Source organism: Hylobates moloch, unplaced genomic scaffold, assembly GCF_009828535.3.
Source record: "Hylobates moloch isolate HMO894 unplaced genomic scaffold, HMol_V3 SCAFFOLD_18, whole genome shotgun sequence".
NCBI classification, from domain to species: domain Eukaryota; kingdom Metazoa; phylum Chordata; class Mammalia; order Primates; family Hylobatidae; genus Hylobates; species Hylobates moloch.
The window spans coordinates 32,986,468-33,007,623 of NW_026652293.1; the positions used below are offsets into that span (position 1 = coordinate 32,986,468).

At 43.5% G+C, this 21,156-nt stretch overlaps 1 protein-coding gene across 3 annotated transcripts in view; it reads left to right on the forward strand.

Annotated features, from left to right (window-relative positions):
- ZYG11B (zyg-11 family member B, cell cycle regulator) overlaps window positions 1-21,156 on the forward strand; it is a 112,638-nt gene that overhangs the window by 28,885 nt on the left and 62,597 nt on the right. For all 3 annotated transcript variants that reach the window (XM_032136574.2, XM_058430524.1, XM_058430523.1), the window contains 2 exons: window positions 1,027-1,192; window positions 18,036-18,790. In XM_032136574.2, the coding sequence (XP_031992465.1) occupies window positions 1,027-1,192; window positions 18,036-18,790 (921 nt within the window). The remainder of the gene's footprint in view (window positions 1-1,026; window positions 1,193-18,035; window positions 18,791-21,156) is intronic.

Below are 21,156 nucleotides of genomic sequence, written 5' to 3' on the forward strand. Positions count from 1 at the left end.
TTCAACTTTGTTTTTCTTTTCCAAGATAGTCTTGGCTATTCTAGGTGTTGCATTTCCATATGAGTCTTAGGATAAGCTTGTCTTTTTTGTTTGTTTTATGAGACGGAGTTTCGCTCTTGTTGCCCAGGCTAGAGTGCAATGGCATGATCTCAGCCCACTGCAACCTCCACCTCCCAGGTTCAAGCGATTCTCCTGCCTCAGCCTCCCAAGTAGCTGGGATTACAGGCATGTGCTGCCACACTCGGCTAATTTTGTATTAGTATTTAGTGGAGACAGGGCTTCTCCATGTTGGTCAGGCTGGTCTCGAACTCCCGACCTCAGGTGATCCACCCGCCTCGGCCTCCCAAAGTGCTGGGATTACAGGCGTGAGCCACCACACCTGGCCTTGTTTTTTGAGACAGAGCCTCACTCTGTCACCCGGGCTGGAGTTCAGTGGCATAATCTCGGCTCACTGCAACTTCCGCCTCTTGGGTTCAAGTGATTCTCCTGCCTCAGCCTCCTGAGTAGCTGGAACTACAGGTGTCCCCCACCATGCCTGGCTAATTTTGTATTTTTAGTGGAGATGGGTTTTGCCATGTTGGCCAGGCTGGTCTCGAACTCCTGGCCTCAAGTGATCCTCCCACCTCGGCCCTACCCTATTTTTTAAAAATAGCTCTCTCAGCTTCATACTCATGTCTGAACAGCATATTGTGATGCTTTAGTTGGTTTCGAGCTTCCTAAGCTCTGAGGTCTTCCACTCACCATCCCTGACTGATTAGAACCCCCTGCTTTGTGCATACTTAGTACCCAGTGTGTCCTCTATTTTAGTACTAATGGGGCTATATGTAAATGTTTGTTTCAGTGTTTCACTTCTATTGCTTCTTGAGAACATAGATCACAGATTGTATGCCTTACACAGTGTCTAGCATATGATAGACACTAAAGAAATACTTGTGAAATGAGTACATGAATGTTTTGTTCTCTGCTTTTCTGGAAACTAACTTGTTGGTTTTTGTGTTTCTTTTATATTTTTCCCTGGGCTCCAAGGAGGAGGCATCTCCCTATTCCTTACTTGATATCTGCTTGAATTTCTTGACTACTCACCTTGAGAAGTTCTGTTCAGCCAGACAAGATGGAACATTGTGTCTGCAGGAACCTGGAGTATTCCCACAGGAGGTGGCTGATCGACTGCTTCGGACCATGGCTTTTCATGGTAAAAAAAATAAACAGAGGAAACAAAAATTATGTGCTGTTAATTGGATTTGATTTTGAAGTGCTCCAGTAGCCATTTAATTATTTTCTTAGAAATAACTGAGAAGGCCAAATGAGCCTGATTCCAGGACTATGAATTCATTTATTGCCTCTTACTAATTTATAATAAACATTTTTCATTCTTTTTTTTTTTCTTGACAGGGTCTCAGTCTGTTACCCAGGCTGGAGTGCAGTGGTGCAAACACGGCTTACTGCAGTCTCAACCTCCTGGGCTCAAGTGATCCTCCCAGCTCAGCCTCCCATGTAGCTGGGACCACAGGGTTGTGCCATCACGCCTGGCTAATTTCAACATTTTTCATTTCTAATGGGGCAAACCTTTTTTTTTTGACTTTGAGAAGTCTTTTTTTTTTTTTTTAATTTTTTAAGAAACAGGGCCTTGTTCTGTTGCCCAGGCTAGAGTGCAGTAGCACAAAACTCCTGGGCTCATGTGATCCTCCTGATTCAGCCTCCTGAGTAGCTGGGACTATAGCTTGGCTAATTTTTTTATTTTTATTTTTGTAGAGATAAGGTCTCACTCTGTTGCCAAGGCTGGCCTCAAACCCCTTGCCTCAAGCAATCTTCCAACCTTGGCCTCCCAAAGCACTGGGATTATAGGCATGAGCCACTATGCGCAGTTGAGAAGTCATTCTTATGTCAGAAATAACTCCTATAACTTGTGTCCATTTAGAGATTTGCCAATATAAAATAACTTACATCGGGCCGGGCGTGGTGGCTCATGCCTGTAATCCCAGCACTTTGGGAGGCTGAGGCAGGTGGATCACCTGAGGTCAGGAGTTCGAGACCAGCCTGGCCAAGATGGCAAAACCCCATCTCTACTAAAATACAAAAATTAGCTGAGTGTGGCAATATGTTCCTATAATCCCAGCTACTCGGGAGGCTGAGACAGGAGAATCACTTGAACCCAGGAGGCAGAGGTTGCAGTGAGCCGAGATCATACCACTGCACTCCAGCCTGGGCGACAGAGCAAGACTCTGTCTCAAACAAACAACAACAAAAAACCTTATGTCTTCATGTGACAGTGGGAGAATTATTATTGTTATGGAAAAACTAATTTCTGATGTTGACCTTTGAGATGGGAAATCACAGCCAATTTAGTACTTTGGTTTTCAAAAACCAATGCTGAAAATCAATTGGGAAGGTCTTATCTGTGTAGTTTTGCTTATGTGTGGAGTAATTTTGTTACTTCAAGTTTTAATTTGAAAGAGATATATCTTGGCCGGGCGCAGTGGCTCACACCTGTAATCCCAGCACTTTGGGAGGCCAAGGCGGGTGGATCACGAGGTCAGGAGTTCGAGACCAGCCTGACCAACATGGTGAAACCCCATCTCTACTAAAAATACAAAAATTAGCCGGGTGTGGTGGCGCATGCCTGTAGTCCCAGCTACTCAGAGGGTGAGGCAGGAGAATCGCTTGAATCCAGGAGGCGGAGGTTGCAGTGAGTCGAGATTGCACCACTGCACTCCAGCCTGGGCGACAGAGCAAGACTCTGTCTCAAAAAAAAAAAAAAAAAAGATACACCTTTATATCTTTATAGTTGATAAACTCATAAGTATGGAATATGATTTGTCCACAGCTATAGAATAGAATGTAAATTTGGCAATAATAATAACTGTCATTTATTGAATGCCTATGTGCCAGGCATTTTACATATATTTTCGTGGAATTTTCGCAAAAACTCTGTAAGGTAGCTATTATCATTCCCGTTTACATACAGATAAACTGAAGTTCAGAGAAGTTAACTTCCTGAGGGTCATACTGCAAGTAAATAGTGGAGTCCTAATTCATGTGCAAGTCTGTCGAATTTTAAATATATACTCGTTCCACTGTGCCACACAGCCTTCCTACACCTATGTTAGAGGTATCCCTGCTCCTGGATGCCACATACTGGTTTATACTTTTGCTGTGACTTTATATATATAAAACTATTAAGTTCCAGTAATGTGTTCCAAGGAAGAGTAGGATGAAATGAGGCTGTAACTGAGGCATTTTGGAATAATTTAGGAAAGAAGAAGACCTCTACATTCCTTGTTTTTCACAAAGTTCTTCATGCCTGCAGTCTCTTTGAATTTTTCCAGCCTGTCATAGGAACTAGGGTAAATTTCTGTATTATATATGTTAAAGTTAAAAGTCGCTTACACAGCTGCACAACAATTTAGGAGATTATGCCAGTGTTAACATTTCTTTCTAATCTCAATTTAATGATCATGCTCAGTATATTATTATTATTATTATTATTATTTTTATTTTTTTTTTTTTTGAGACGGAGTCTCACTCTGTTGCCCAGGCTGGAGTGCAGTGGCGCGATCTCGGCTCACTGCAAGCTCCGCCTCCTGGGTTCACGCCATTCTTCTGCCTCAGCCTCTCCAAGTAGCTGGGACTACAGGTGCCCGCCACCACGCCCGGCTAATTTTTTTTGTATTTTTAGTAGAGACGGGGTTTCACCGTGGTCTCGATCTCCTGACCTCGTGATCCACCTGCCTCGGCCTCCCAAAGTGCTGGGATTACAAGCGTGAGCCACCGCGCCCGGCCTTATTATTTTGAGATGGAGTCTCGCTGTGTTGCCCAAGCTGCAGTGCAGTGGCGCAATCTCAGCTCACTGCAGCCTCCACCTCCTGGGTTCAAGCGATTCTCCTGCCCTCAGCCTCCTGAGTAGCTGGGACTACAGGTGCCCACCACCACGCCCAGCTAATTTTTGTATTTTTAGTAGGGATGGGGTTTCACCATGTTGGCCAGGTTGATCTTGAACTCCTGACCTCAAGTGATCCACCTGCCTCGGCCTCCCAAAGTGCTGGGATTACAGGCATGAGCCACTGCCCCTAGCCAGTGCTCAGTATATTAGATTAAAAAGAGAAAACTTGTCTTGTAAATCAAAAGAACAAATGCTAAGGCCTTAACTTTGCCAGATTCAGTTATCCTTTGGAAATGTAACTACTAGCTAATAGTAGTAGTTAACATTTATTAAATGCTTATTATTGTATGTTAGGCACTATAGCGAATGCTTTATATGGATAAGATAATAGGTGTGGGTTTTAAGCAAGTCTGACTAAATATTTGTCCTCAGAGTAATGTCTTTGAGAGGCTACATGCTTGAAATGTATTTTCTACCTCTTCTTCTCAGACTGCCTTCAGATGAGGAAACTGAGGGTCAGAAAAATAACTTGTTGTCCCTAATTGTGTTACCCCAGTGTGATTACCTGTCTTCTTCATCAAGAAGGGTTCTGAATTATTTAATCTCTTTATACAAATCATATCCATCTTCAAACAGTCAAGATTTGATACTACTGAGAATATGCAAAGGAACATGTTCCCAGTTCTTGTCTCAATTTGTAAAAGTTGCTTTATACATTTTTTTTCGTGTTTGAAAATATTCATACCGAGAAGAAAGTTATTCAGTTGATACTTTTATTTTTTATTTATTACTGTTATTATTTTTTCCTTGAGACAGAGTCTTGCTCTGTCACCCAGGCTGGAGTGCAGTGGCGCCATCTTGGCTCACTGCAACCACTGCTTTCCAGGTTCAAGCAATTCTCGTGCCTCAGCCTCCAGAGTAGCTGGGGTTACAGGCACGTGCCACCACACTTGGCTAATTTTTGTATTTTTTTTTTTAGTAGAGATGGGATTTCACTATGTTGGCCAGGCTGGTCCTAAACTCCTGACCTCAAGTGATCTACTGCCTAGGCCTTCGAAAGTGCTGGGATTACAGGCGTGAGCCACCGCTCCCACCTTGTGAATACTTTTAGAATTGGTAATAGCAGCCGAGGGCAGTGGCTCACGCCTGTAATCCAAGTACTTTGGGAGGCCAAGGCAGGTGGATCACCTGAGGTCAGGAGTTCGAGACCAGCCTGGCCAACATGGCAAAACCTTGTCTCTACTAAAAATACAAAAATTAGCCCGGCGTGGTGGTGGGCGCCTGTAATCCCAGCTACTGAGGAGGCTGAGGCAGAGAGAATTGCTTGAACACGGAGGTGGAGGTTGCAGTGAGCCAAGATTGTGCCATTGCATTCCAGCCTGAGCGACAAGAGTGAGACTGTAACAACAACAACAACAAAAAACAACAAAAACAAAAAACTGGAAATATCATACAGTTTCTAATAGCATATTGATTTTAGAAAATGTTTAACATACACATTTAAAATTTTTTTACTTATTTACTCAATTCAAAGGATCAGTGATATTGGTAGCAGTCTTTTTTGTGTGTGTTAAAAAATTTTCTTTTTCTTCTTTTATTTTTTGTAGAGACAGGGTCTTGCCATGTTCCCCAGGCTGGTCTCGAACTCCTGGCCTCAAGTTAGCCTCCTGCCTCAGGCTTCCAAAGTACTGAGATTACAGGCATGAGCCAACATGCCTGGCCTACTTTTTTTTTTTTTTTTTTTTTTTTTGAGATGGAATCTCACTCTGTGCAGTGGTGCAGTCTCGGCTCACTGCAGTCTTGGCTCACTGCAATCTCTGCCTCCTGGGTTCATTTGATCCTCCTGGCTCAGCCTCCGAAGTAGCTGGGACTACAGGCGCCTGACACCATGCACAGCTAATTTTTGTATTTTTAGTAGAGGCAGGGTTTCACCATGTTGGCCAGGCTGGTCTCAAACTCCTGACGTCAAATGATCCACCTTCCTTGGTCTCCCAAAGTGCTGGGATTACAGGTGTGAACCACCATGCCTGGCACTGGCCTATTTTTAAATTGACATATAATAATTGTACATATTTATGGGGTATGTAATGATGCTTCAATACATATAATGTATAGTGATAAGATTGGAGTAATTAGCATATTCATCATCTCAAACATTTATATTGGAAATATTCACTATCATCCTTGTAGCTATTTGAAACTACAAATTATTGTTAACTGTAGTCATCCTACAGTGTGTAGGACACTAGAACTAACTCCTCCTGTCTAGCTGTGATTATGTATCCTTTAATCAATCTCTGCCTATCCTCCTCTTCCCTCTACCAGTTGCCAGCCTCTACTAACCTGTTCTATTTTTACTTCTATGAGATCACTTTTTTTAGCTTTCACATATGAGTGAGAACATGCTGTGTTTAATTTTCTGCTCCTGGCTTATTTCACTTAACATAATGTCCTCCATCCATGTTGCTGTGAATGACAGGATTTTATTCTTTTTGATGGCTGTATAGTATTCCATTATGTATGTACACCACTTGTTCTTTATTCATTCATCTGTTATTGGACACATAGATTGATTCTGCATCTTGCTATTGTGAATAGTGCTGCAGTAAACCGGGGGGGGGTACAGATGTCTCTTTGATATTCTGATTTCCTTTCCTTTGAATAAATGTCCATTAGTGGGATTGCTGGATATGGTAGTTCTATTTGTAGTTTTTTGAGGAACCTTCACACTGCTTTCCATAGAGTCTATACTAGTTTACATTCCCACCAACAATGTATAAGAATTCTCTTCTCTACATCCAGTATTTGTTATTTTTTGTCTTTTGTTAATAGCCATCCTGAGATGAGATAATACCTCATTGTCGTTTTGATTTGCATTTCCTTGATGATTAGTGGTGTTGAGCAATTTCTTTATATATTTGTTGGCCATTTGTATGTCTTCTTTTGAGAAATATCTATTCAGGTCATTTGCCCACTTTTAAATTGGATTGTTTATTTTTCTGTTGAGATGTTTGAGTTTCTTAATATATTCTGGATATTAATCTCTGCCAGCTGAATAATCTACAAATAATTTCTCTCATTCTGTAGGTTGTCTTTCCACTCTGTTGATTGTTTCCTTTGCTGTGCTGTGCAGAAGCTTTTAGTTTGATATAATCCCATTTGTCTACGTTTGTTTTTGTTGCCTGTGCTTTTTTTTTTTTTTTTTGACAGGGTCTCACTCTATTACGCAGGCTGGAGTACAGTGGTGTGGTCGTGGCTCACTGCAGCCTTAACCCCTCAGGCTCAAGCAATCCTCCTGCTTCAGCCTCCCAATTAGCTGAGACTATAGTCATGTACCACCATGCCCAGGTAGTTTTTAAAATTTTTTGTAGAGGCAGGGCCTTACCATGGTTCCCAGGCTGGTCTTGAACTCAAGTGATCCTCCTGCCTCGGCCTCCCAAAGTGCTAGAATTACAGGCATGAGCCACCATGCCTGGCCTGTGCTTTTGAGGTTTGTTCATAAAATCTTCTCAGATGAATGTCCTGAAGTGTTTCCGCTATCTTTTTCGTTTGTTTTTTTGAGACGAAGTTTTGCTCTTGTCACCCAGGCTGGAGTGCAGTGGCACCATCTCAGCTCACTGCAGCCTCCGCCTCCCAGGTTCAAGTGATTCTCCTGCCTCAGCCTCCCGAGTAGCTGGGAGTTACAGGTGCCCGCCACCATGTCCAGCTAATTTTTGTATTTTTAGTAGAGACAGGGTTTCACCATGTTGGTCAGGTTGGTCTCGAACTCCTGACCTCAGGTAATCTGCCCACCTCGGCCTCCGAAAGTGTTGGGATTACAAGTGTGAGCCACCGTGCTTGGCCCTCCGCTATATTTTCTTCTAGTAGTTTTATAGTTTTGAGTCTTACATTTAGGTCTTCGATTCATTTTGAATTGCTTTTTATAAAGGTGAGAGATTGGGGGGTCTAGTTTCATTCTTTTGCCTGTGGATATCCAGCTTTCCCAGCACCATTTATTGAACAGACTGTTCTTTTCCCAGTCAATGTCATTGGTGCCTTTGTCAAAAATCAATTGATTGTAGATACGTGAATTAATTTCTAGGGTTTCTCTTCTGTTTCTGTGTGGTCTGTGTGTTTATTTTTATGTTGGTACTTTGCTGTTTTGGTTACTATAGCTTTATAGTATATTTTGAAGTCTGGTAGTATGATGCCTCCAGGTTTATTCCTTTTGCATAGGATTGCTTGGGCCATTCACGGTCTTTTGTGGTTCCATACAAATTTTAAGATATTTTTTCTATTTCTGTGAAGAATGTCATTGGTATTTTGATAGGAATTGCATTGAATCTGTAAATTGCTTTAAGTAGTTGCTATAAAAGCAGTTTTTTTTAGCCTTCCTTCCTTCTTGCCTGCCTGCCTGCCTGCCTTCCTTCCTTTCTTTCCTTTCTCTTTCCTTTCTCTTTCCTTTCTCTTTCCTTTCTTTCTTTCTTTCCTTTCTTTCCTTTCTTTCCCTTCCTTCCTTCCTTCCTTCCTTCCTTCCTTCCTTCCTTCCTTCCTTCCTTCCTTCCTTTCTTTTCTTTCTTTTCTTTCCTTTTTTCTTTCCTTTTTTCTTTCTTTTCTTCCTTCTGTGGCCCAGGCTGGAATCTAGTCGGCTTGCTGCCCTGGCCTGCTGGCTGCCTGGGATTGCCGGCACCCGCCACCACCGCTGCCTGCTTTTTCTCCTTTGGCTGGAGGCGCGGTTTTGCCATGTTGGCCAGGCTGGTCTCCAGCTCCTGACCCCGAGTGCTCTGCCCGCCTCGGCCTCCCGAGGTGCTGGGACTGCAGACGGAGTCTCGCTCACTCGGTGCTGGGTGTTGCCCGGACTGGAGTGCGGTGGCGTGGTCTTGGCTCGCTGCAGCCTCCGCCTCCCGGCCGCCTGCCTTGGCCTCCCAGGGTGCTGGGATTGCAGCCTCTGCCCGGCCGCCGCCCCATCTGGGAGGTGGGGAGCGTCTCTGCCTGGCCGCCCATCCTCTGGGATGTGAGGAGCGCCTCTGCCCGGCCGCCACCCCGTCTGGGAAGTGAGGAGCGCCTCTGCCCGGCCGCCCCGTCTGGGAAGAAGTGAGGAGCGCCTCTGCCCGGCCGCCCATCGTCTGGGAAGTGAGGAGCGCCTCTGCCCGGCCGCCCATCGTCTGGGAAGTGAGGAGCGCCTCTGCCCGGCCGCCCCGTCTGAGAAGAAGTGAGGGGCGCCTCTGCCCAGCCGCCCCGTCTGGGAAGAAGTGAGGAGCACCTCTGCCCGGCCTCCCCGTCTGGGAAGAAGTGAGGAGCGCCTCTGCCCGGGCGCCCCGTCTGGGAAGTGAGGAGCGCCTCTGCCCAGCCACCCATCGTCTGGGAAGTGAGGAGCGCCTCTGCCCGGCCACCCATCGTCTGGGAGGTGAGGAGCGCCTCTGCCCGGCCGCCCCATCTGAGAAGTGAGGAGCGCCTCTGCCCGGCCGCCCCGTCTGGGAAGAAGTGAGGAGCGCCTCTGCCCGGCCGCCCCGTCTGGGAAGAAGTGAGGAGCGCCTCTGCCCGGCCGCCCCGTCTGGGAAGTGAGGAGCGCCTCTGCCCGGCCACCCATCATCTGGGAAGTGAGGAGCGCCTCTGCCCGGCCACCCCGTCTGGGAAGAAGTGAGGAGCGCCTCTGCCCGGCCACCCCGTCTGGGAAGAAGTGAGGAGCCCTTCTGCCCAGCTGCCCCGTCTGGGAAGAAGTGAGGAGCGCCTCTGCCCGGCTGCCCCGTCTGGGAAGAAGTGAGGAGCCCCTCTGCCTGGCCGCCCTGTTTGGGAAGAAGTGAGGAGTGCCTCTGCCCGGCTGTCCCGTCTGGGAAGTGAGGAGCGCCTCTGCCTGACCGCCCCGTCTGGGAGGTCTACCACGGAGGCCAGAAGCAATGTGGGGGCTGGACGTGGTGGCTCACGCCTGTAGTCCCAGCACTCTGGGAGGCCGAGGCGGGTCGATCACTTGAGGCTAGGAGTTCGAGACCAGCCTGGCCAACATGGCGAAACATATGAAAAATACAACAGACAAACCAACCAACCAACCCAGCGACAACAAAACAGGTCTACCCTGGAGTCATACTCTAATTTTTTCTATTTTCCTCCCTTTCTGATCCTTTATCCCACTTTCTTTTTCTTCCTCTTCCTTCTCCTTCTTCTTTGTCAAATAGAGGATTGAGTTATTATCGTTGATCCATACAAAGTCCCTCTCTCATTTATTTTCTTTAATTCCCACTCCCCATTTCTATTCCCCGTCTTCCCATGTGCAACCTTCCTAATATGTTTGATATGCATCTTTTTGTTTGTATGTATTTTTAGAAAATGTTTATTGTTTTCTGTGCAAAAAATTAATAAAAAAAAACAAAAATCCAAAGCTGTTTTTTTAATAATTATTTTTTATTTTAAGAGGCAGGATCTCGCTTTGTTACCCAGCCTGGAGTGCTGTGGTGTGATTTTGGCTACTTTGAAATTTTTTTGTAGAGACAGGGTCTCACTGTGTTGTCCAGGATGGTATCAAACTGCTGGGCTCAAGCAATCCTCCTGCCTCAGCCACCCAAAGTACTAGGATTACAGTTATGAACCACTGCACTCAGCCAGTAGCAGTCTTAATTAAAATAAATCTGATGCTAGAGTTTTACTTATTGGGGTCTGTGATTCTCTTGTCATTATCTTTTCTCATTGTATCTGTGTCTGCATGCTAAAAATTTTCCAGGAAATATGGGCATAAGAGCTAGAAATCAGAGTGAGAATTTTACCATCTAAAGATAATGTTTCTGTGTCATACTGTCAATCTAATCTAAATTTATAAATCTTGACATGTTCAGCCTTCTGGTTTGAGATAAAACTGAAAATTTGAAACATTATTAATTGCTTCCTTGACTAGCCAAATAGACTTTCTAGGTGATTGAAAGCTTACACTCCCAGACTAGCACCCCACTTATTTGTAGATCACATTGCTGGTCACTTCAGCTGTCTGTCCTAAATCAGAAAGAAGGAAAAAAGGCTCTGGGGCACAATTCTTGTATTTATGCGTCTGTATTTTACTCCTTGAAAGAAGGAAAGAAGCCTTTGAGTTATCATTTAGAGCATGTTGATTCTTTATTTTATTTTATCTTTTTTTTTTTTGAGATGGAGTCTTGCTCTGTTGCCAGGCTTGAGTACAGTGGCACTATCTTGGCTCACTGCAATCTCTGCCTCCCAGGTTCAAGTGATTCTCCTGCCTCAGCCTCCTGAGTAGCTGGGATCACAGGCATGCACCACCATGCCTGGCTAATTTTTGTTTTTTGTATTTTTAGTAGAGATAGGGTTTCGCCATGTTGACCAGGCTGGTCTCAAACTCCTGACCTCAGGTGATCCACCCGCCTCGGCCTCCCAAAATGCTTGGATTATAGATGTGATTTACCATGCCCAGCCAAGATTTTTTTTTAAATAAGAAAAGAGCATGAGATCTAGAAATCGGTCCTAGGTCTGAGTCCTGTTTCCAACATTAATTTGCTATTTGATGCTGGACAAGTTACTTTACAAGTCTAAGATTCCTCATCTGTAAAATGTTGATAATTATAACTCCCTCACAGGGATTACTGTGAATATTTAAATAAGACAATGAACGCAACATGAATCTTGCTTTCATGGAGCATATAGTCCAGTGGGAGACACAATTAGGAAGTAAACACATAGAATTACAGCTTGTGCCAGGTTCTCTGAGGGAAAAAGAACACTGTTCTCTTAAGAAGAATAATAAAGGAAGGGAGGTGTTTTAACATGGATGATCAGAGAAAGCTTCTAAAGTAGTGATACTAGACTGAGACCTGTATGACAAGGAGGGAAGTCAGTAACATAAAGGTGGGCCCCTCGGCACTGCCCAGGAATTCTGGAGTATTTCCCTAGTTAACTAGTGTTCCTCACAGTAGTTTCAGATGTTCTTTGCCCTTCTCAGACTTTCTACCATTTATCTTAGTAAGAAAATTGAAGCCATCAGATGAAATTCCCTTAACTACATGTAAACCACTGCTTCCAATTTTTCTGAGTGATCTTTTTTTTTTTTTAAATAGAAATGGAGTCACACTATGTTGGCCAGGTTGGTCTTGAACCCCTGGCCTCAAGGAGTCCTCCTGCCTTGGCCTCCCAAAGTGCTAGGATTATAGGCGTGAGCCACTGCATCCAGCCTATCTTTTTTTTTAATTAAATACTTTCTGAGACAAGGTCTCATTCTGTTTCCCAGGCTAGAGTGTAGTGGCATGATTATAGCTCACTGCAGCCTTGAACTCCCGGACTCAAGGAATCCTCCTGACTCAGCCTCCTAAGTAACTGAGACCACAGGTGCATGCCACCAACATCTGACTAATTTTTAAAAATTTGTAATGGAGATGATGTCTTTCTATGTTGTGCAGGCTGGTCTTGAACCCCTGGGCTCAAAGCAATCCTCCCACCTCAGCCTCCCAGTTACAGGAATGAGCCACCACGCTCAGTTTTTTGTTTTTTGTTCTCTCCCAGTCAGGGTGTTACTCTGTCACCCAAGCTACAGTGCAATCATAGCTCACTATAATCTCAAACTCCTGGGCTCAAGCGATCCTTCGACCTCAGCCTCCTGACTAGCTAGGACTACAGGTATGCATCACCATGCCCGACTAATTAAAATTTTTTGTTGTTGGGATGGAGTCTTGCAGTGTTGCCCAGGCTGGTCTCAAACTCCTGGCCTCGGGTAATCCTCTTGTCTCATCCTCCCAAAGTATTGGGATTATAAACATGAGCCACTGTACCTGCTCATCATTTCTTTAAGTACTTTTTCAACCCCACTGTCTTTCTCCTGTCCTTGAGATATTCCAGTGACACAAATATAGCTTTAGGTTTTTGGTTTTGGTTTTTTTCCCATTCTGTTCTTGTTATTTAAATTAGGTAATTTATATTCTTTTATCTTCTAGTTCACTGATCTTATTTCTCTGCTCTCTATTTTACTGTTGACCTCAAGCATTATTGTATTTTTCACTTCTAAAATTTCTATTTGATTCTTCTTTATATCCTCTCTTTCCTTGCTGAGTCTGTTTTCATTTTTTTCTTTTTTTTCTTATTAATTTTTTTTAAATTTTATTTATTTTTGAGACCGAGAATCTTGCTCTGTCGCCCAGGCTGGAGTGCAGTGGCGTGATCTTGGCTCACTGCAACCTCTGCCTCCCAGGTTCAAGTGATTCTTCTGTCTCAACCTCCTGGGTAGCTGGGACTACAGGCATGTGCCACCATGCCCAGCTAATTTTTGTATTTTTAGTAGAGATGGGGTTTCATCATGTTGGTCAGGCTGGTCGCGAGCTCCTGACCTCATGATCTGCCCGCCTTGGCCTCCCAAAGTGCCACCACGCCTGGCCTGTTCACTCATTTTTTTTTAAGCATGTTTGTTTACTTTTGAAAATTTAATTGCATTTTTTTATGGCTCCTTTAAAATCGTTGTCAAATAATTTTAACATTTCTGTTACCTTACTGTTGGCATATATTGATTATCTCTTTTTGAGTTTGAAGTCTTACTGGTTCTTAGCATGATTCAGAGTAATTTTTTATTGAAACCAGGACATTGTAGGTGATATGAGACTTTTCTGTTTTAGTTTGAGTCTCTGACACCACCCCAGCAGTGGAAGGCAGGAGCACTGCCTTGTTACTGCCAGATTGGGGTTAATGTTCTTTTTAAAAATTTTTATAGGCCGGGCACAGTGGCTCACGCCTGTAATTCCAGCACTTTGGGAGTCCGAGGCAGGCGGATCACGAGGTCAGGAGATCGAGACCATCCTGGCTAACACGGTAAAACCCCGTCTCTACTAAAAAATACAAAAAATTAGCCGGGCATGGTGGTGGGCGCCTGTAGTCCCAACTACTGGGGAGGCTGAGGCAGGAGAATGGTGTGAACCCGGGAGGCGGAGCTTGCAGTGAGCCGAGATCGTGCCACTGCACTCCAGCCTGGGTGACAGAGCAAGACTCTGTTTCAAAAAAAAAAAAAAAAAAAATTTTATTTTATTTTAATTTTATGTTATGTTATTTTATGTTATTTTTATTTTGTTATTTTATGTTATTTTGTTATTTTATGTTACGTTTTATTTTGTTATTTTATGTTGTTATTTTATTTTGTTATTTTATGTTACTTTATTATGTTATTTTGTTATTTTATTTTATGTTATGTTTTATGTTATTTTGTTATGTTATTTTATGTTATTTTGTTATTTTATTTTATGTTATTTTGTTATTGTATGTTATTTTATGTTGTTTTATTTTATGTTATTTTGTTATTTATGTTATGTTGTTATTTTATTTTATTTTATGTTATGTTATATTATGTTATGTTATATTTGAGGTGGAGTTTCGCTCTTGTTGCCCAGGCTGGAGTGCAATGGTGTGATCTCGGCTCATCGCAACCTCCGCCTCCGGGTTCATGCGATTCTCCTGCCTCAGCCCCGGTAGTAGCTGGGATTACAGGCACGCACCACCATGCCCGGCTAATTTTTTTTTTTTTTTTTTTTTGAGACTGAGTCTTGCTGTATCGCCAGGCTGGAGTTCAGTAGCACGATCTCAGCACACTGCAACCTCTGTCTCCCGGGATCAAGTGATTCCCCTGCTTCAGCCTCCCAAGTACCTGAGATTACAGGCATGCACCACCAGGCCTGGCTAATTTTTTGTGTTTTAGTAGAGACAGGGTTTCACCATGTTGGCCAAGATGGTCTCGATCTCCTGACCTTGTGATCCATCCGCCTCGGCCTCCCAAAGTGCTGGGATTACAGACGTGAGCCACTGTGCCCGGCCAGTTTAGGGTTAATGTTCTTTCTGGTTCTCCACTTGGCTTGACACCCAAGGTGCAGGGCTATGCAGAGGTTGGAATTCTGACTCCCCACTAGGACTCTATTGATACTTCCCTAACTGAGAGGGGTATGGGTATGTCATTTCTGCTTCTCAGTTGGCTTCTACTGACACCATATTGGGAGGAGGTGACCTCATTACTGTTGGGCAGTTGTGAAAGTCCTGACTTTCCACTAGACTTCCTATGACAGCACCCCAGCAGGGAAGCAGGTAGAGAACTTCATCACTGCTCGATGAGTGTTAAAGTTCAGGCTCCTCAGATGGTGTCTACTGACATCGTGGTGGGGGATAGTTCTTACTACCCAGCAGGAATGAAAGTCCTTGCTCTCTACTCAGATTCTCTAACACCTCCCCTGTGGGCAGATTGGGGTAAGTAATTACAGCCTGGCAGGGGTAGAAATCTAGGCCCCTATTGGCATTTGCTGGCATGGGTGGGGCCGCAGTTTTTTCTGTCGTGTTTGGCTGAAGTAAAGCAGTTACTGTCTACTAGCTGTTTCCTGTCTTCCTAGTTGCTCCTTTCCTGGTACGTTGGCTAGAGTGAGCAGATTTTGGGGGAGCTTTTTTGCCTGTGCCCATTGGCGTTTCCAGGCTGCTGGCTCCTTCAACTTTAGATCTGGGATATATGACCAGAAAAAAACCAGGAACTTTACTGCGTTGTTCCATGGGTCCCAAGGTCCCTAGCTGATCTTCTTTCATCTCTTCGCCTTTCAGAGTGATCTAGCTCCAGCTCACCTTCAGCCTCATTTCTTCTCCCATTTGCATGCTTATATCCCCAGAAATGCACCACATCTTACGGCTCTAGCTATTTCTTATGTTCCAGCAACATAGAAAGAACTACTTGCCATTTCCTAACCCTGTGATATGCTTTCACATCTTTAAGACTTTGCTTATGCTGTATATTCTTTCTTTCATATACCTAACCTTCTTTCTCTTTTTTTTTTTGAGATGGAGTCTCGCTCTGTCGCCCAGGCTGGAGTGCAGTGGAGCAGTCTTGGCTCACTGCAGCCTCCACCTCCCAAGTTCAAGTGATTCTCTGCCTCAGCCTTGCAAGTAGCTGGTATTACAGGCGTGCGCCACCACACCCATTTAATTTTTGCATTTTTAGTAGAAACGGGGTTTTGCCACGTTGGCCAGGCTGGTCGCGAATTCCTGGGCTCAGGTGATCCACCTGCATCGGCCTTCCAAAGTGCTGGCATTACAGGCATGAGCCACTGCACCTGGCCTACTAACCTTCTTTCTCTATCTTTGAATTCTTCCAGCATTTTCAAAGGCCTTACTCAAAGATCACCTCTCCCATCAAATCTTTTCCAGATCTTCATTCATGATGGTTTACTTCCTTTTCTTTGTTTTTGTGGTACTTTATACTTGACATTGATATACCATATATCTCATTTTGTTATGGCTGTTTGTGTCTTTTTTACTCCATGGGATTGTGAATCCTTTGATTATAGGGGCATGTCTTATTTTTCTTTGTATCTACAACATTTAGAGTACTTGACATATAGTAATTGTTTAATAAACTGTTTGCTGAATGGACCCCATCATGAAATTTACTCCCCTGAAATAGAGTGCAGGTAATTTGAAAGGCTGTCTCTAGAACCACATTGTTTAATAGAAATGTAATTTTAAATTTACCGGTGGCCACATAAAAAAATAAAAAGAAAAACAAGTGAAACTAGTTTTAATAATTTTTATTTAACCCAATATATTAAAAAATGATCATTTCAACCTGTAGTATATATAAAAAATTGAGATACTTTACATTATTTTGTTGTATTAAGTCTTCACAATCTGGTGTATATTTTGTACTTTATAGCTGACCTCACTTTGTACCACCTGCTTTTCAAGTGCTCTCCAGCTGTGTGGAGCTAGTGACTATGTATTGGGCAGCACAGCTCTAAAATATAATGGAGTTCTTAATATGTAATTAGTCATTTTTGTCCACTTTGGCAGGTTTTGCACAGGCCTTTCTTGATTTTAACTGTGTAACTGTAATTAAGTCTGCAAAATTCATTAGAGAATAGTGCTCCCTTTCAAAAACACCTCATTTCTAATTTAAGGGTGACTGGCTGGCAGCCTAGCTACATTTTGAGTATGGGCCAGCTAAGGTGCCGCCTTAGAGTTCCTCTCTTGACTTCAGGCTATTTATTTACCTGTCCTCAATTGCTCATTCACCCCAGACTATTCTTAGACTACCTGTTTTTGGCATGATTGTTACTTCTTTCACAGTCAATGTTGTTTAGTTGATATGTGATATTGTTGATGTGCCTCCAAAGTATCATATGCTTGTGACACTGTTGATTGGTAGACAGGTAGATCTTGAAGGCACTTCAAGAGGTTACTGTGTCGACTTCATTTACATTCATCTGCGGGAGAGGAGTGTGGGGGGAAGCTATAACTACTAGATTTTTTTTTTTTTTTTTTTTTTTTTTTTCAGAGACAGGGTCTCACTCTGTCACCCAGGCTGGTGTGTAATGGTGCAGTCATAATTCACTGTAACCACAAACTCCTGGGCTCAAATGATCCTTCCATCTCAGCCTCCCTAGTAGCTAGGACTATAGGCATGCACCACTATGCCCAACTCGTTTTCAGTTATTTTGTAGAGATGGGGTCTCGCTATGTTTCCGAGGCCTAGATCACTTTAATAAGGTTTGAGATCTGGCTAGTGGTTTATTAATGAATTACAAGGCATTAAGTGCATGCTAAATATATTATGTGTATATGTGTTTGTATAATAATATGTTAAGGTGAAATTAAAGGATAGGCTAGAAATGTAACAAATCAAATACCTTAACACAGGTTTATACCTCACTTGTGGTATGTAAACTCTGCAAGTCCATAGAGGATTCTGCTTCATGGTCACCCTAGGGTCCAAACTGATGGAAGGTTTCTCCTCATATAACTATACTCTCTAGAACGTGAAGGCTTCTCATTTGTCATAGCAGGAAAAGACAGCATGGAAAATCATGCACTGGCTCTCAGGTGCTTCAGTATACAGTCCATTGGCCAGAACTAGGCACATGGCTCCAGCTAACTCTAGGGATGGGCTGGGAAATGTAGTTGTCTGGTAAGGTAAGAACTAGATGTTAATGGATATCAATAATGTCTGCCACAGTCCTGATTCTGCCACTTGGTAGCCCTGTGATCTTGGAAAGCCACTCTGTGAGCCCCAGTTTACTCATCTACAAGTTGTAAACAATAATATTCTCACCTAAATGAATTGTGATTATCAGACGAGATACTGTTACATGGGAGCGCTTTGGAAATGTAAAGTGTGATGGAAATTTTAGCTATTCTTTAACTGTTTTTTGAAGTTAAAATGCTGCTTGTTTTTCCACAGGTCTATTGAATGATGGAACTGTGGGTATTTTTAGGGGCAACCAGATGCGCTTAAAGCGAGCCTGCATTCGCAAAGCAAAGATCTCTGCTGTTGCTTTCCGGAAAGCTTTCTGCCACCACAAGTTAGTGGAACTTGATGCCACAGGTGTGAATGCTGATATCACGATTACAGACATTATCAGTGGGCTTGGCAGTAACAAATGGATCCAGCAGAATCTCCAGTGCCTGGTGCTGAATTCATTAACTCTCTCCCTCGAGGATCCTTACGAGCGCTGCTTCAGCCGGCTTTCTGGCCTTCGAGCTTTAAGCATCACGAATGTTCTCTTTTACAATGAAGACCTGGCTGAAGTTGCCTCATTGCCAAGATTAGAGAGTTTGGATATTTCTAACACCTCGATCACAGACATCACTGCTCTACTGGCCTGCAAAGACCGACTGAAGTCTCTAACCATGCACCACTTGAAATGTTTAAAAATGACAACTACCCAGATACTGGATGTAGTTCGGGAACTCAAACATCTGAATCATCTTGATATCTCAGATGATAAACAGTTTACATCAGACATAGCTCTTCGCTTACTAGAACAAAAAGACATCCTACCTAACCTTGTTTCTCTGGATGTTTCTGGGAGAAAGCACGTGACAGATAAAGCTGTTGAAGCCTTTATACAACAACGTCCAAGCATGCAATTTGTAGGTTTGCTGGCTACTGATGCTGGTTACTCTGAATTCCTCACAGGCGAAGGACATTTGAAGGTTAGATTTTAAAAATGTATTATTTTGTCAGGCTGACCAATATCTTAGTTGCATAAGACTCTATTAAAGATGAATGTCTGTAATATATGGAACATGTTCATGAAACAGGGCCGTATATAGTTGAAAGGCTTAGAGTCCTAATTAAAATCTCAGCTTCATGACCCAGAACAAGCTATGATGTCACTTTGAGTTTTTATTTCTTTATTTCTTTATTTGTAGAATAGATACTATTCTTACCTTGCAGAATTCTGAAGATTAATAATAATCTATGTAAAGTGCAAGTCACGTAGTAGGTCCTGGCTAAACAATAGGTCGTCTTATGATGATAATGTTTAGCTATTTTGAACCATTTACATATACTGTTTTTTTTTTCTTTTGAGACGGAGTCTCGCTCTGTCGCCCAGGCTGGAGTGCAGTGGCGCTATCTCGGCTCACTGCAAGCTCTGCCTCCTGGGTTCACGCCATTCTCCTGCCTCAGCCCCCCAAGTAACTGGGACTACAGGCGCCCGCCACCACACCTGGCTAATTTTTTGTATTTTTAGTAGAGATGGAGTTTCACTGTGTTAGCTAGGATGGTCTCAATCTCCTGACCTCGTAATCTGCCCGCCTTGGCCTCCCAAAGTGCTGGGATTATAGGCATGAGCCACCACGCCCAGCTACATATAGTGTTTTTAATGGATAACTTCAGAGAAACTAAGGACACCCCTTGTTGAATTGAATACCTAGTGGGAGATCAAGTTTTCTAAGGAGATCCCTACTGTAGAAATGGTAGAATTTTGCTTTTCCTAAGATTTCTCATGCCTAATGGTTTAAATTTAGTTTAACAAACATCAGTTGGATTTGGTAGAGCTTGGGATTCAAAAATGAAAATGAGGCCGGGTGCAGTGGCTCACACCTGTAATCCCAACACTTTGGGAGGCAGAGGTGGGCAGGTCACTTGAGGTCAAGAGTTCGAGACCAGCATGGCCAACATGGTGAAACCCTGTCTCTACTAAAAATACAAAAATTAGCCAGCCATGGTGGCATGTGCCTGTAGTCCTAGCTACTCGGGAGGCTGAGGCAGGAGAATCACTTGAACCCAGGAGGTGGAAGTCACAGAGAGCCAAGATTGTGCCACTGCACTCAAGCCTGGGTGACAGCATGAGACTCTGTCTCGAAAAAGAAAAAAGAAAATGATATAGGATCTGCCTCCAAGGAGCTTAACCTAATGGGAGTGGTGATTATATGATTACAAATACATTTTATATTTATACCTGTTTGTATACTTTTATAGATACACATATACATATATATATATATATATATATATATATATATATATATATATATATATTTTTTTTTTTTTTTTTTTGGAGATGGAGTCTCGCTGTGTTGCCCAGGCAGGAGTGCAGTGGCGTGATCTTGGCTCACTACAACCTCTGCTTCCCAGGTTCAAGTAATTCTCCTGCCTCAGTCTCCCAAGTAGCTGGGACTATAGGCACACACCACCACGCCCGGCTAAGTTTTTGTATTTTAGTAGAGACAGGGGTTCACCATGTTGCCAAGGCTAGTCTCGAACTCCTGAGCTCAGGCAGTTCACCTGTCTTGGCCTTCCAAAGTGCTAGGATTACAGTCGTGAGCCACCTGTTTCTCTGAGAAATTGATGGATGAGTGGAGATCTTAAGGGTGAGTAGGAGTAGAGAGCATTCCAGGCAGATAGAATAATATGTGCAAAGACTGCATTAGGAAGAGAGGTGAGACCCAGGCATCAGTATTTTTTAAAGCTTCTTAGATGATTGCAGTGTCCAGCCAAACTCATGAATCACTGTTTTACAATAACTTTTTTTTTTTTTTTTTTTTCAGAGGCAGGGTCTTGCCCCGTTACCCAGGCTGGAGTACAGTGGCATGAATAGGCTCACTGCAGCCTCTACCTCCTGGGCTCGAGTGAATCCTCCTGGCTTAGCCTCCTGAGTAGCTGGGACCACAGGCATGTGCCACCATAACTAGCTAATTTTTTTTTTTTTTTTTTTTTGAGATGGAGTCTAGCTCTGTCACCCAGGCTGGAGTGCAATGGCGCAATCTTGGCTCACAGCAACCTCCACCTCCTGGGTTTTGGCGAATTTCCTGCCTCAGCCTCCTGAGTAGCTGAGATTACAGGTGCCTGCTACCATGTCCAGCTAATTTTTGTATTTTTGGTAGAGATGGGGTTTCACCATGTTAGCCAGGCTGGTCTTGAACTCCTGACCTAGGTGATCTGCCTGCCTCAGCCTCCTAAAGTGCTGGGATTACAGGCGTGAGCCACTGCGCCTGGCCTAATTTTTTTTTTTTTTTTTTAGTGTTTTTGCAAAGATGGGTTCTCGCTCAGCGATCCTCCCACCTTGGCCTCC